At 47.5% G+C, this 14,950-nt stretch overlaps 2 protein-coding genes across 2 annotated transcripts in view; both read left to right on the forward strand.

The window, feature by feature from the left end:
* Positions 1–232: 232 nt before the first annotated feature.
* LOC149443976 (uncharacterized) lies at positions 233–835 on the forward strand. Its single transcript, XM_089655097.1, has 3 exons — positions 233–484; positions 564–774; positions 810–835. Exons 1-3 carry the CDS (start codon positions 233–235, stop codon positions 833–835), a joined length of 489 nt encoding a protein of 162 aa, XP_089511223.1.
* A 70-nt stretch (positions 836–905) lies between these two features.
* Positions 906–14,950, forward strand: part of LOC149443977 (uncharacterized) — an 85,146-nt gene continuing 71,101 nt past the window's right edge. The window contains exons 1-2 of the mRNA XM_089655110.1: positions 906–1,022; positions 8,762–9,653. Of these exons, the coding sequence (XP_089511236.1) occupies positions 959–1,022; positions 8,762–9,653 (956 nt within the window). The 5' untranslated portion in view covers positions 906–958. The remainder of the gene's footprint in view (positions 1,023–8,761; positions 9,654–14,950) is intronic.

Genomic DNA, 14,950 nt, shown 5'->3' on the forward strand with positions numbered 1-14,950 from the left:
AGTATAAAGAGGAGGATGAGGAGTATGGAGTGATGGAGGAGTTTTCAGAAGGACACAAGGATATGATGGAGCCACCTAATACCAGGAACCCACCAGAGAGATGTCCCCGTCCTCTGTATTCCCGGGATTCCACACAGGAAGGTCACACCATCCCTCACCATCATCAGGTAGATGAGGAACAATCACTGATAGTATCATTAGGATCTGTACATTATCTGCATTGTTACCATTGATGGCATTTTTATTATATATTCAGAGTGGAAACCTGAGAGATCCTAAAGTTGAGCTTAAAGAAGAAATAAAAGAGGAGGAGGATGAGGATGGGGGGATGGAGGAGTCAGAGCTTCTAAAAGAACACAAAGATCTGTACCAGGACACCATGGTGGAGTCATCCAGCTACAGGAACCCACCAGAGAGATGTCCCCATCCACTGTATTCCCGGGATTCCACACAGGAAGGTCACACCATCCCTCACCATCATCAGGTAGATGATGACAATTATTGGTAGTTGTGATTTATACACAGCATGTTTGTTACAATGAATGTTTTATTATATCTTTCAGAGTGGAATCCTCGGGGATGATAATATTGATGTTAAAGAAGAGTATAAAGAGGAGGATGAGGAGTATGGAGTGATGGAGGAGTTTTCAGAAGGACACAAGGATATGATGGAGCCACCTAATACCAGGAACCCACCAGAGAGATGTCCCCGTCCTCTGTATTCCCGGGATTCCACACAGGGAGGTCACACCATCCCTCACTATTACAAGGTTGGTGGGATGGAGTATCTAGAACATGGACTCATAGAGACAATGTGTGGAGTTCTTTTATGTGACCTTATATTTTACAGATGATATTTTCTCTCATTTCCTTGATTTAGAGTGGAGATCCAATCGATATAGAATTTGAGGTGAAAGCAGAAGAAGAAGAGGCGTATGTGAGGGATGATCAGCAGTCTATGGAGGAGGATGGAATAATGAGGCTAATTATAGAGGAGGACACTCCTACAGAGATCAGCACAGGTGGGTCATGAACACTAAATCCATTCCTCCACCCATACTGCTCACTGATTGGTCCAGAGTAGGGCGGGGACTGGGTGATATCAGCCTGTAATCCCCTGGTCACTTTCCTGAGCTGTGTTCCCCGTCCTGTATTCCTGGATTTCTCTCGGATAATCTTCCTTCTCTGTGCTGCAGACACAATTTATGTATCTAGACTGGATTTATGGAGGTTCTGAGGCTGAACTGGCAGCAAAATGTTCATTTTCACCATAGACATTACTTGACCTAGGCACCTGGGGTGTGTGCTTTTGGTATTCTGCCCCATGCCCGGGTCTAGTAAAATCTCTTATAGAACAATTCTCCCAGGGCTACTTGTTCTGTTGTCTGCTGGCTGTGCCGGGTGGAGGGATATGTCTGTATAGTCTCAGGCCCAAGTCACTGAGTGCAGTCTCAGGAGATGGGAGGCAGCGGTGTGGGATCTCTGCAACTTGTCTACAGTAAACATTTAAGCTTCCACTGATTGCTGAATACCAATATTATGTCCCCTGCACTATATACTCTATGTTGTACATTACATACTCCTGACCCCTGCACTATATACTCTATGCTGTACATTACATACTCCTGACCCCTGCACTATATACTCTATGTTGTACATTCCATACTCCTGACCCCTGCACTATATACTCTATGTTGTACATTCCATACTCCTGACCCCTGCACTATATGCTCTATATTGTACATTACATACTCCTGACCCCTGCACTTGATACTCTGATGTACGTTACATTCTCCTTACCCCTGCACTATATACTCCATGTTGTACATTACATACTCCTGACCCCTGCACTATATACTCTATTTTGTACATTACTTCTAAGAACATCTTAGTGACCTCTTCAGTAGTAGCGAGGTCAAAAGAGGAAAGTGTTGAGGGAGGTTTAGTATAAGGTATGCTAAGTGGGATGGATGTCTCTGCAGTGGTGATGCCCCTACGAATTGTGTCAATCTTGTTTTTGAAATGATTTGCCATCTTGTGAGCAGTGAATGAGGTACTGGGTGGAGGTGGGGGTGGAGAAAGTAGAGAGGTAAAAGTAGAGAAGAGACGACAAGGACTAGATGACAAGGTATTGCTGAAAGTGACAAAGTAGGTTTGTTTGGCAGCATGGAGGGAGGAATTGTATGTGAAGAAAGCAGATTTATATCGGGTGAATGCTTGCTGGGATTTGGTTTTACACCACAATTGCTCCAGCGCATGACTATGTCTCCTAAGATTTCTGGTGTGGTCAGTCTGCCACGGATGTAATGGTCGGGGCCTGATGCTTCGTGTTGTTAGAGGAGCAAGTGAGTCTAATGTGGATGAAAGCGAACTGTTGTAGACAGCAGTGGCCAGGTCAGGGCAGAACAGGGGAGAGATTCTGTCATAGAGTTGGTCAGTTGCAGAGTGGAAAGGAGCCGGGTTCAAGTTGTGAAGGTTTCTGTGGGTAATTGTTGGCTGCTTGGAGGGATAGGTGTTTGAAGACGAGGAGACCGTGAAGGTGATGAGATTGTGATCAGAGAGAGGAAAGGGGGTGTTTGTGAGGTTGTAGGGAGTGCAAAGATGGGAGAAAACAAGGTCCAATGTATTCCCATCAGAGTGAGTGGAGGACTGTATACATTGTGCTAATGCAAAAGATGAGGTTTGTTGAAGAGTTGGGGTGTAGCCGGGTTGTTGACATTAATAGGGATGATAAAATCTCTGAGAATGATAGTTTGTAGTTCAGAGGAAAGAAAGTAGGGTATCCAGGCGCAGAAATCATCAAAAAAGTGGGACACGGGTCCAGGAGGCCGATAGATCACTGCAATCCTCAGAGAAATTGGAGAAAACAGCCGGATGCAGTGAGTCTGGAAAGAAGAGAAGGATAGAGAGGGAGGGTTAGGGAGGACTTGAAAGGTGCTCAGTGAGGATAGAAGCAAACCAACCCCACCACCTTTCCGACCACTGGGTCTGGGTGAGTGGGTCCAGAGGAGGCCTCCATAGAAAAGTGCCGCGGGAGAAGCAGAATCTGCTGCTTGAAGCCAGGTTTCTAATCGCTAGTAGGTTAAGGGAGTCGGAGACAAAAAGGTCATGGACAGAGGTGAGATTATTACAGACAGAGTGGGCATTCCAGAGCGCACATAAAAAAGGGAGGGTGGTTTTTGGGAGCACGGGGGCAAATATTAAATTGAGGGGATTGCGGCTATTCCTGGATGAAAGACGGTGCCTGGTGTGGGGGTGAGATAGTGGAGGACCAGGGTTTGGGGATATATCCCCAGAGGTTAGGAGAAGGAGGGTGCCTGTTGTGGTGGTGAGATAGTGGAGGACCAGGGTTTGTGGAGATATCCCCAGAGGTTAGGAGAAGAAGGAGGGTGCCTGGTGTGGTGGTGAGATAGTGGAGGACCAGGGTTTGGGGAGATATCCTCAAAGATTAGGAGAAGGAGGATGCCTGGTGTGGGGGAGATATCCCCAGAGGTTAGGAGAAGGAGGGTGCCTGGTGTGGTGGTGAGATAGTGGAGGACCAGGGTTTGTGGAGATATACCCAGAGCTTAGGAGAAGGAGGAGGGTGCCTGGTGTGGGGGTGAGATAGTGGAGGACCAGAGTTTGGGGAGATATCCCCAGAGATTAGGAGAAGGAGGAGGATGCCTGGTGTGGGGGTGAGATAGTGGAGGACCAGGGTTTGGGAGATATCCCCAGAGGTTAAGAGAAGGAGGGTGCCTGGTGTGGTGGTGAGATAGTGGAGGACCAGGGTTTGGGGAGATATCCCCAGAGGTTAGGAGAAGGAGGGTGCCTGGTGTGGTGGTGAGATAGTGGAGGACCAGGGTTTGGGGAGATATCCCCAGAGATTAGGAGAAGGAGGAGGATGCCTGGTGTGGTGGTGAGATAGTGGAGGACCAGGGTTTGGGGAGATATCCCCAGAGGTTAGGAGAAGAAGGAGGATGCCTGGTGTGGGGGTGAGATAGTGGAGGACCAGGGTTTGCGGAGATATCCCCAGAGGTTAGGAGAAGAAGGAGGATGTCTGGTGTGGGGGTGAGATAGTGGAGGACCAGGGTTTGGGGAGATATCCCCAGAGGTTAGGAGAAGAAGGAGATGCCTGGTGTGGGGGTGAGATAGTGGAGGACCAGGGTTTGGGGAGATATCCCCAGAGATTAGGAGAAGAAGGAGGGTGCCTGGTGTGGTGGTGAGATAGTGGAGGACAAGGGTTTGGGGAGATATCCCCAGAGATTAGGAGAAGAAGGAGGATGCCTGGTGTGGGGGTGAGATAGTGGAGGACCAGGGTTTGGGGAGATATCCCCAGAGGTTAGGAGAAGGAGGGTGCCTGGTGTGGGGGTGAGATAGTGGTGGACCAGGGTTTGGGGAGATATCCCCAGAGGTTAGGAGAAGAAGGAGGATGCCTGGTGTGGGGGAGAGATCCCCAGAGGTTAGGAGAAGGAGGGTGCCTGGTGTGGTGGTGAGATAGTGGAGGACCAGGGTTTGGGGAGATATCCCCAGAGGTTAGGAGAAGAAGGAGGATGCCTGGTGTGGGGGAGAGATCCCCAGAGGTTAGGAGAAGGAGGGTGCCTGGTGTGGTGGTGAGATAGTGGAGGACCAGGGTTTGGGGAGATATCCCCAGAGGTTAGGAGAAGGAGGGTGCCTGGTGTGGTGGTGAGATAGTGGAGGACCAGGGTTTGGGGAGATATCCCCAGAGGTTAGGAGAAGGAGGGTGCCTGGTGTGGTGGTGAGATAGTGGAGGACCAGGGTTTGGGGAGATATCCCCAGAGGTTAGGAGAAGGAGGGTGCCTGGTGTGGTGGTGAGATAGTGGAGGACCAGGGTTTGGGGAGATATCCCCAGAGGTTAGGAGAAGGAGGATGCCTGGTGTGGGGGTGAGATAGTGGAGGACCAGGGTTTGGGGAGATATCCCCAGAGGTTAGGAGAAGAAGGAGGGTGCCTGGTGTGGTGGTGAGATAGTGGAGGACCAGGGTTTGGGGAGATATCCCCAGAGATTAGGAGAAGAAGGAGGATGCCTGGTTTGGGGGTGAGATAGTGGAGGACCAGGGTTTGGGGAGATATCCCCAGAGGTTAGGAGAAGGAGGGTGCCTGGTGTGGGGGTTAGATAGTGGTGGACCAGGGTTTGGGGAGATATCCCCAGAGGTTAGGAGAAGAAGGAGGATGCCTGGTGTGGGGGAGAGATCCCCAGAGGTTAGGAGAAGGAGGGTGCCTGGTGTGGTGGTGAGATAGTGGAGGACCAGGGTTTGGGGAGATATCCCCAGAGATTAGGAGAAGAAGGAGGATGCCTGGTGTGGGGGTGAGATAGTGGAGGACCAAGGTTTGGGGAGTTATCCCCAGAGATTAGGAGAAGAAGGAGGATGCCTGGTGTGGTGGTGAGATAGTGGAGGACCAGGGTTTGGGGAGATATCCCCAGAGATTAGGAGAAGGAGGGTGCCTGGTGTGGTGGTGAGATAGTGGAGGACCAGGGTTCTGGGGAGATATCCCCAGAGATTAGGAGAAGAAGGAGGGTGCCTGGTGTGGTGGTGAGATAGTGGAGGACCAGGGTTTGGGGAGATATCCCCAGAGATTAGGAGAAGAAGGAGGATGCCTGGTTTGGGGGTGAGATAGTGGAGGACCAGGGTTTGGGAGATATCCCCAGAGGTTAGGAGAAGGAAGGTGCCTGGTGTGGGGGTGAGATAGTGGTGGACCAGGGTTTGGGGAGATATCCCCAGAGGTTAGGAGAAGAAGGAGGATGCCTGGTGTGGGGGAGATATCCCCAGAGGTTAGGAGAAGAAGGAGGATGCCTGGTGTGGGGGTGAGATAGTGGAGGACCAAGGTTTGGGGAGTTATCCCCAGAGATTAGGAGAAGAAGGAGGATGCCTGGTGTGGTGGTGAGATAGTGGAGGACCAAGGTTTGGGGAGTTATCCCCAGAGATTAGGAGAAGGAGGGTGCCTGGTGTGGTGGTGAGATAGTGGAGGACCAGGGTTTGGGGAGATATCCCCAGAGGTTAGGAGAAGGAGGATGCCTGGTGTGGGGGTGAGATAGTGGAGGACCAGGGTTTGGGGAGATATCCCCAGAGGTTAGGAGAAGAAGGAGGATGCCTGGTGTGGGGGTGAGATAGTGGAGGACCAGGGTTTGGGACTATATCACCAGAGGTTAGGAGAAGAAGGAGGGTGCCTGGTTTGGGGGTGAGATACTGGAGGACCAGGGTTTGGGCCATATCACCAGAGGTTAGGAGGAGGATGCCTGGTGTGGGGGTGAGATACTGGAGGACCAGGGTTTGGGGAGATATCCCCAGAGGTTAGGAGAAGAAGAAGGGTGAGGAAAGTAAGATGGGAGCGGGATGTACACGAGCGCACATGCCTTCCAGTCCTGGTGTTTGGGTCAGCAGGAGAGTGAAGTATCAGCAGGAGGTGATGAGAGCAGTAGTAGGGAGATGGTAGCAGTGAGGGGGAGATGTACAAGTTTTGGGGTGGAGCAGAGGGGTAAAGAAGTGAGATTTTGGGAACGCAGGAAAGTAATATGAAAAGGAGTAGAGGGGACATAATAAAAGGTACACGGAGTGGGACTTGCTGGGAAGGGGTTAATTTGGCCCCTGGGATGATCTGGAGGACCCCTCAGAATTCCAGGACCATACAATGACAGATCGCAGAAGCAGGATGGTTCTAAGTATGCTCATTTATTAGTAGCAAAAGAAGGATTTAAATACAGTTATGGAGGGAGGATGTCTCTCCATCCAATCAGATTATTACAACCAATATCGATTCAACCAATCAGAACATCATTAGCTAAACGTATTTCATAACATGATCTCATCCTAATAAGTATTATTATATAAAAATACTGTGTGTTGCAGAAATCAAAGTCCAATATCTGTAGCTGGCGTGATATGACACATTTCGGGCAGGTTGACATGACATATTAGAATTTGTATAAACAGTAGCCGAGTAAATACTCCGTATTGATTTCATCAACGTTCTCTATCTGTGAGATGTTAGTATGTTTCAGAATTATTGAAATAGATTTTAGACAGGTATTAGAGATTAACCCTTTCCCCCACAGGACTCAGACTTGTAGGAGATGTTTCCCGGGGTGTTTGCTCGCAGTCTGTCCAGCATGCAGGAGAGTTTCTTGTTGTATCTTCCTGCTGCTTGAGTTCTCCTGCTTTAATTCAACTGCTGTGTTCAACTGTGTCTCCGCACTCCATCAAAACAGCACTCATGCAAAAGCAGCACCCCATCTGTGACTATGCGCCCCATCTGTGACCACCCCCATGAGCTGATCCAAATTTATAAGGAGATGGCCAAATGAGCACTCATCTCCGCCCCAATTAGTAACTGATAAGAATCACATGACTAGGGGGGATGTTTCTAAAACACAGACCAGACACAGGCCACAGTCATTAAAAAGGGTGCAACAAGAGGTGAGAACTAATCAACACAGACAGATATATATATATATACACTATTTGTTCTGAAATTAAAAGGAGTCAATGTGCTGTTGTAGTTTAGAGTGGAGAGCAGATAGCAGCATTTACCTGTGAAAAGCAGGGAAGGCATGATTAGACTGCTGTGTTCAACTGCGTCTTAGCACTCCTTCAAAAACAACACTCACGCAAAAGCAGCACCACATTTGTGACTATGCCCCCCCAATCTGAGAAATACTCCTGACCCCTGCACTATATACTCTGCTGTGCATTACATACTCCTGACACCTGCACTATATACTATGTATTGTACATTACATACACCTGACCCCTGCACTATATACTCTGTGTTGTACATTACATACTCCTGACCCCTGCACTATATACTCTATGTTGTACATTACATACTCCTGACCCCTGCACTATATACTCTATATTGTACATTACATACTCCTGACCCCTGCACTATATACTCTATGTTGTACATTACATACTCCTGACCCCTGCACTATATACTCTATGTTGTACATTACATACTCCTGACCCCTGCACTATATACTCTGTGTTGTACATTACATACTCCTGACCCCTGCACTATATACTCTATGTTGTACATTACATAGTCCTGACCCCTGCACTATATACTCCATGTTGTACATTACATACTCCTGACCCCTGCACTATATACTCTATGTTGTACATTCCATAGTCCTGACTTCTGCTCCCCCCTCCCCCCACTGCAATATATACACATAATATGGATTCTCTTTTGTTCCCCCCATTTCCTACCAGATGGACATTTGATATCGGATGCTGTGATTGGAGCACAGACTTTTACATGGTGATAATAATGTGATAACATCCTCCAGCTTTGACCCTTAAACAGAAAGTGATAATGAGGGAGGAGCCAATACCCCAATGATGGTGGTCTTCAGGATCAGTCCAGTCTTCATCTTGGTTGTTCTCCCCCCATCCTCACTCTCTGACCTCTGGTGGGGCTCAGCCCCGCTGTTCTTCATGACTAAATCATGGACTAAATAAGGAAGTGCAGTACTTCTTGTGTTGGGAAGATGGCGATGAGTGATAGAGGGGGTGGGGACCCTCGTCCTATAATCCCCTCATCACTGTCCCTCCTATAAAAGACAGTTCTGGTTGTTTCCTCACTCTCTGACTAAGGTCCATGAATAAAGAAATGTCCTGGTAGGAGATCAGAGGAGCCATTTCCTAGTTCCCTTGATGGTGGAATTGTAAGCTCCTCAGAGACCAAGCTGCCTGATGTGGGCGGAGTCCTGGTTTGGGGGAACCAATCAGCTCCTGTCTAGTAATCCTCTTTGTCTTTGTATTTTAGTCCATGGCCGGGAGATGAGGAAAACCTCCGAGGATTGTCTCACTTTGTCTCCAGACTGGAAAGTAGAAGATGAGGACATCACACAGTATAGTCCAGGAGAAAACCCGGCTCCCTCCAATGTCCATCCGGCACCACCCAGTGTAGATGGACCATCGGATTCCTCGTATCCTGAGGAACCTCAGACTGTGCGGGACCGGGCCGGCCTTCCAACAGGGAAGAGCTTCTCCTGTCCTGAGTGCGGGAAATGTTATTCACAGAAGTCCCATCTTCACAGGCATCAGAGATCTCACACAGGGGAGAAGCCGTATTCTTGTCCTGAGTGCGGGAAATGTTTTTCACTGAAGTCAAGTCTTTGCAGCCATCAGAGATCTCACATGGGGGAGAAGCCTTATTCCTGTCCTGAGTGCGGGAAATGTTTTTCACAGAAGTCCAGTCTTTACAGACATCAGATATCTCACACGGGGGAGAAGCTGTATTCCTGTCCTCAGTGTGGGAAATGTTTTTCACAGAAATCCAATCTTTACACACATCAGAGATCTCACACAGGGGAGAAGCCGTATTCCTGTTCTGAGTGCGGGAAATGTTTTTCAGACAAGTCCAGTCTTCACACACATCAGAGATATCATACAGGGGAGAAGCCGTATTCCTGTCCTGAGTGTGGGAAATTTTATTCACAGAAGTCCCATCTTTACAGACATCAGAGATCTCACATGGGGGAGAAGCCGTATTCCTGTCATGAGTGTGGGAAATGTTTTTCACAGACGTTCAGTCTGCAAACACATCAAAGATCTCACACAGGGGAGAAGCCATATTCCTGTCCTGAGTGTGGGAAATGTTTTTCAGTGAAGTCCAGTCTTTGCAGACATCAGAGATCTCACACGGGGGAGAAGCCGTATTTCTGTCCTGAGTGAGGGAAATGTTCCTCACTGAAGTCCTGTCTTCCTGTACATCAGTGATTATAACGGGGTAGACAGATCAGACCGGGGTCAGTTCTTATTGGGGGTGGAATGGGGAAAGATGAGGGGAGGGCTATGGCAGATAAGAATGTTCCCATGTTGCAACCAGTGGAATTGGTACCATTTGTATTAAAGTAAAACAATTACAGAAAATCCATGTGAACAAGGTGTCGGTGAATGGACAAGGTGTCGGTGAATGGACAAGGTGGAGGTGAATGGACAAGGTGTCAGTGAATGAAAGTGTTTGCTCACCAATACCAGAAGTGTGCCCAGCACAATAGGTGAGTTGGAAGGTTTGGTGCATGAAGAGAACTAGGATTGAATTGGTATTGCTGAATCTTGGCTTCATTCCTCACATGACTGGGCCATTCATATTCCTGGCTAGGTTCTCTTTCGGAGAGACGGGGGTAATAGGAAAGGTGGTGGTGTCTGTCTCTATGTGAGAAGTGATCTCAGAGCGAGTGTGAAAGAGGACCTAGTTGATGGAGAGTGTGATGAGGCTGAAGTATTATGGGTGGAACTGCACATGGGGGGCGGTACTACAAAGGTCATCATTGGAGTTTGTTATAGGCCTCCCAGTGTTAATGAGGTGGAGACTCAGCTCCTCCCACAGATGGAAAGGGCTGGGACAGTGATAATAATGGGGGATGGTAACGACCCGGAAAGTGACTGGAGTAATGGAACTGCCGGTGTAAACACAAAACAACACCACCTACCCTCTATGGCCCAGAACTGATCCTCCCTATCCAGGAGAGGTGAAGATGAGTCCAGGACAGAAGTAGGACTCTCAAGTATTTGAAAGTGGGGATGTAGTTGGCCTCATGGAGTGTGTTGTACGAGCGAGGGAGATGAATGCCCAAATAATCCAGGTAGGAGGTGGGCCAAGGAAACCATCATTCTGTTTTACAGAGGTGAGCGCTGCATTGGAAAGGGAAATGTATGGAGTATAGAAAATAGGACTGGCAGGGAGGTGTTGGGTGGACCAAAGTAAGTGAAAGATCATCGGCAAACAATCTGACTTTACCCAGTTCAGGACCGACCACCACACTTATACTGCGGCAGGGCAGCCCCGCTTCTCCAGATCACATACAGTACATGTACACGTGTGAGCCCACCGCCCTGACTGTGCTGTCATTCAGTACATCACAAGCTGATTATCAGGTCCAGGCCAATGAGAGCTGATCCCCTGGACCTGCTGATCACCTGGACCTGCTGATCACCTGTACCGAATCAGAGATCATTCTGTGTCCATATTTATAAACACAGGAACTGGAAAGGTACACTAGTGAAGAGGAGCACAAATAATACAAAGTATTCCCACAAGCAGCTAAAAAAGGTGATCAACAATCAATAAACCAACTTAACAGTGAATTCAACTAAAACAACTCTGCCCACACCTGAACATATAAATGTGCATAAATGTCAATAAATAGAAATACAGCGCCAAGCTTTCCTTAATTGCTTTAAGTCCGCCCTATAATAGAAATACTGCTACAGGGTGGACTCCCTGCACAAAATCATGTGTATATATATGGTTCATGCTCCCGCGGTGACCGGGGACGTGTGTGCACGCACCAACCTGCCGTTGCCATGATTCAGTTCCTGACCAATCATCAGATTCAGGCCAGTGATGTTCGGATCTGATGATCGATCCCTGCCCTATCAGAGATCTTCCTGTACCTGTGTTTACATTACACAGGTACAGGAAATGATGAAATCTTCCCTCTCTGAGCACATTCCATCCCAGAGAGAGAAGAAAGCAGATCCACGCACTACACACACAGTAAAATCACATTTAGGACACATTTAACCCCTTGATCGCCCCCAGTTAACCCCTTCGCTGCCCTGTCACCAGTGTCATTAGTACAGTGTACATATTTTTTGCTGATCACTGTATTAGTGTCTCCGGCAACTTTAGATAGCGTTAGCGTCCCTCCCAGATGGTGTCAGATTGCCCGTCACTACACCAGTCATCACATTTAACCCCTTGATTGCCAGGACGACGCTCATATACAATAAACCTCCATTGCTAGTTTAGTGTCTGAATGGATCAATATCTTTGATTAGATCAGCACTATACCAGCATTCACACACCTGCCAGCACCTGCATTTAGCCCCTACGTTTACCCCCCTTCTCCCCCAGCAAGTGCAGTGTCAGTAGGTCACTGTCACTTGATACAGTTGTGACCAAAATTATTCAACCCCCACTGAAATTGAGTGTTTTGGCCAGTTTGACATTGCTTTTGATCATTCAGTCATCTTGCTTACATTTACATTAAAGAGGCACTTGTAGGTCAGACAAATATAACATAACAGTTATAATGAAATAACCACAAATGTCTTTTCTGTGCTCACAGCATTATCAGTTTTATTCAACCCCCAAGTGACATTCAATCTTAGTACTTAGTACAGCATCCTTTTACAGTTATAACAGCTTTTAAACGTGAAGCATAGCTTGACACAAGTGTCTTGCAGCGATCTACGGGTATCTTCGCCCATTCTTCATGGGCAAAGGCCTCCAGTTCAGTCACATTCTTAGGCTTGCGCACTGCAACTGCTTTCTTTAAGTCCCACCAGAGGTTCTCAATCGGATTTAAGTCTGGTGACTGCGATGGCCACTCCAAAATGTTCCAGCCTTTCCTCTGCAACCATGCTCTAGTGGACTTGGAGGTATGCTTGGGATCATTGTCCTGTTGAAAGGTCCAACGTCTCCCAAGCCTCAGGTGTGTGACGGACTGCATCACGTTTCCATCCAATATCTCCTGGTACTGAAGAGAATTCATGGTACCTTGCACACGCTGAAGCTTCCCTGTACCTGCAGAAGCAAAACAGCCCCAAAGCATGATTGACCCTCCACCATGCTTCACAGTAGGCAAGGTGTTCTTTTCATCATAGGCCTTGTTCTTCCTCCTCCAAACATAGCGTTGATCCATGGGCCCAAACAGTTCTAATTTTGTTTCATCAGTCCACAGAACACTATCCCACAACTTTTGTGGTTTGTCCACATGGCTTTTGGCATACTGCAGTCGACTCTTCTTATTCTTTGGAGACAGCAAGGGGGTACGCCTGGGAGTTCTGGCACGGAGGCCTTCATTACGCAGTGTGCGTCTTATTGTCTGGGCTGAAACTTCTGTACCCACATCTGACAAATCTTTTCTCAGTTCCTCAGCAGTCACACGGGGACTTCTCTCCACTCTACGCTTCAGGTAGCGCACAGCAGTCGAAGTCAGCATCTTCTTTCTGCCACGACCAGGTAGCGTTTCAACAGTGCCCTTTGCCTTGAATTTGCGAATGATGCTTCCTAAGGTGTCTCTTGGTATGTTTAACATCTTTGCAATCTTCTTATAGCCATTGCCCTTCCTGTGAAGAGAAATCACCTCTTCTCTTGTCTTCCTGGACCATTCTCTTGCCTTCACCATGTTTGTAACCACACCAGTAAATGTCTAGAAGGAGCTGAGTATCACAGTCATTTTAAAGCTGCCTAATTGGTGCTTATTATGCTTGATTGCTGCTCGGTGACATCCACAGGTGTTTTCAATACCTGATGGAAAGCACCTGTATGAACCTCTGTTCTTCAGAGTGGTAGTCTTTAAGGGGTTGAATAATTGTGGCAATGAAGAAACCACATAAGAACCATTTACTACTGTATTACATAAACAATTGATGTCATTTTAGTTGCATTTGGGTAGTTACAACGTCCTTGTAGGATTTGATTCTGAATACAATTCCAAATGTACACTATAGTCCCTAAACCCCTTTACAGCATTGGGGGTTGAATAATTTTGGTCACAACTGTACATTGCACACAAAACCGCAGTGTTCGCAAAATCAAAAAGTCCTTGACAGCCAGGTGCTCTTTTTCCCGTGAGTCGCACTAGGTACCTATACATTTAGTGGCCAAAATGTCCAATAAAAGGTAAACTAGTGAAGAAGCCTCCAGGATTCTGAGCATGTCAGGTGAGAGCGAAGGGGAAGATTCACTGATACAATCAGCCTCAGAATACAAACCTGCAGACAGCAGCAGCACCCTGACAGATAACTCAGACGATGGAGAAGAGGTCCCTGCTAAGGTCAGGTGTACCCGACCCCATTCCCAGGTTCCTGAGGTGGTACAACCTCTGCATGCAGCAGAGTGCCAGTACTAGTGCCGCACTACCTTTTGGTGAACTGGCGAGCACCAGCTGCCTAGTACATCCTGGTCTTATACATAGCAGCACTGCAGTATCACTTGGTGACATGGCGAGTCCCAAAAGTGCAGTACAAGCTGGTGCGGTGGTGAGTACAAGTATTGTCCCGCAGCCACCAAGAATCCGCAAACAGGCTCATAGAGCCCCTAGTATCCTTCTGGATGTGCTTGCAAATCCCAATTGACAGCCCACAAATTCTGCAGCTCCCGTACTTCCCCCATTCACTCCCCAACCCGGAATTCAGGTGGAAACAGCCAATTTAAATACTCCCCTTGATTTTTTGGAGCTGTTTTTCATGGAAGATCTGTATGCATTAATTGTGGATTAAATCAATGTATAAATCAGTTTATCGCCACCAACTCAAGTTCAAACCTTACCAGACTATTTGAATGGAAACCTATTACGTTTTCCAAATTTAAGGTTTTTTTGGGCCTAACCCTCAACATGAGTATTACTAAGAAAAATAATTGCGGTCGTATTGGTCCACAGACCCGATTCATCATATGCCATGTTCTCTGCTGCCATGGCCAGGCATAGATATGAGAAGATATTGCATTTTATGCACTTCAACAACATCTCCTCGGGGTGACCCTGAATTTTACTGACTCCACAAAATTAGGCCCCTCGTAAATCACCTCAACCAAAAATGTGCAGATGTCTATACTCCCCAGCAAAAAATCTGCGTTGATGAGTCCCTCATTAATTTTTATGGCCACCTGGCATTCAAACAATTTTTCCCCAGCAAGCGTGCCAGATATGGGGTCAGGGTTGGCGCTATCCTGGTATTTCTGGGCCTCCAAAACTGTGATATGTAGTGAGGAAGTGAAATGAGGAAGTTATGCACTTTCAGGCTTTCAAAGTGGTCATTGGATTTCAGGTTCCTGTATGTGGCTAGGCTCCCAAAAAGCCTCACACATGTGGTATCCCCATACTCGGTAGAAGTAGCAGAATGTATTTGGGGTGTAATTCCACATATACCCATGGCTTCTGTGAGAAATATGTCACTTAAGTGACAATTTTGTGTAAGAGAGAAAAAAAAAATCTTC

The sequence above is a fragment of the Staurois parvus genome, unplaced genomic scaffold, assembly GCF_062004578.1.
Source record: "Staurois parvus isolate SC_StPar_1 unplaced genomic scaffold, SC_StPar_1.0 ptg000819l, whole genome shotgun sequence".
Taxonomy (NCBI): domain Eukaryota; kingdom Metazoa; phylum Chordata; class Amphibia; order Anura; family Ranidae; genus Staurois; species Staurois parvus.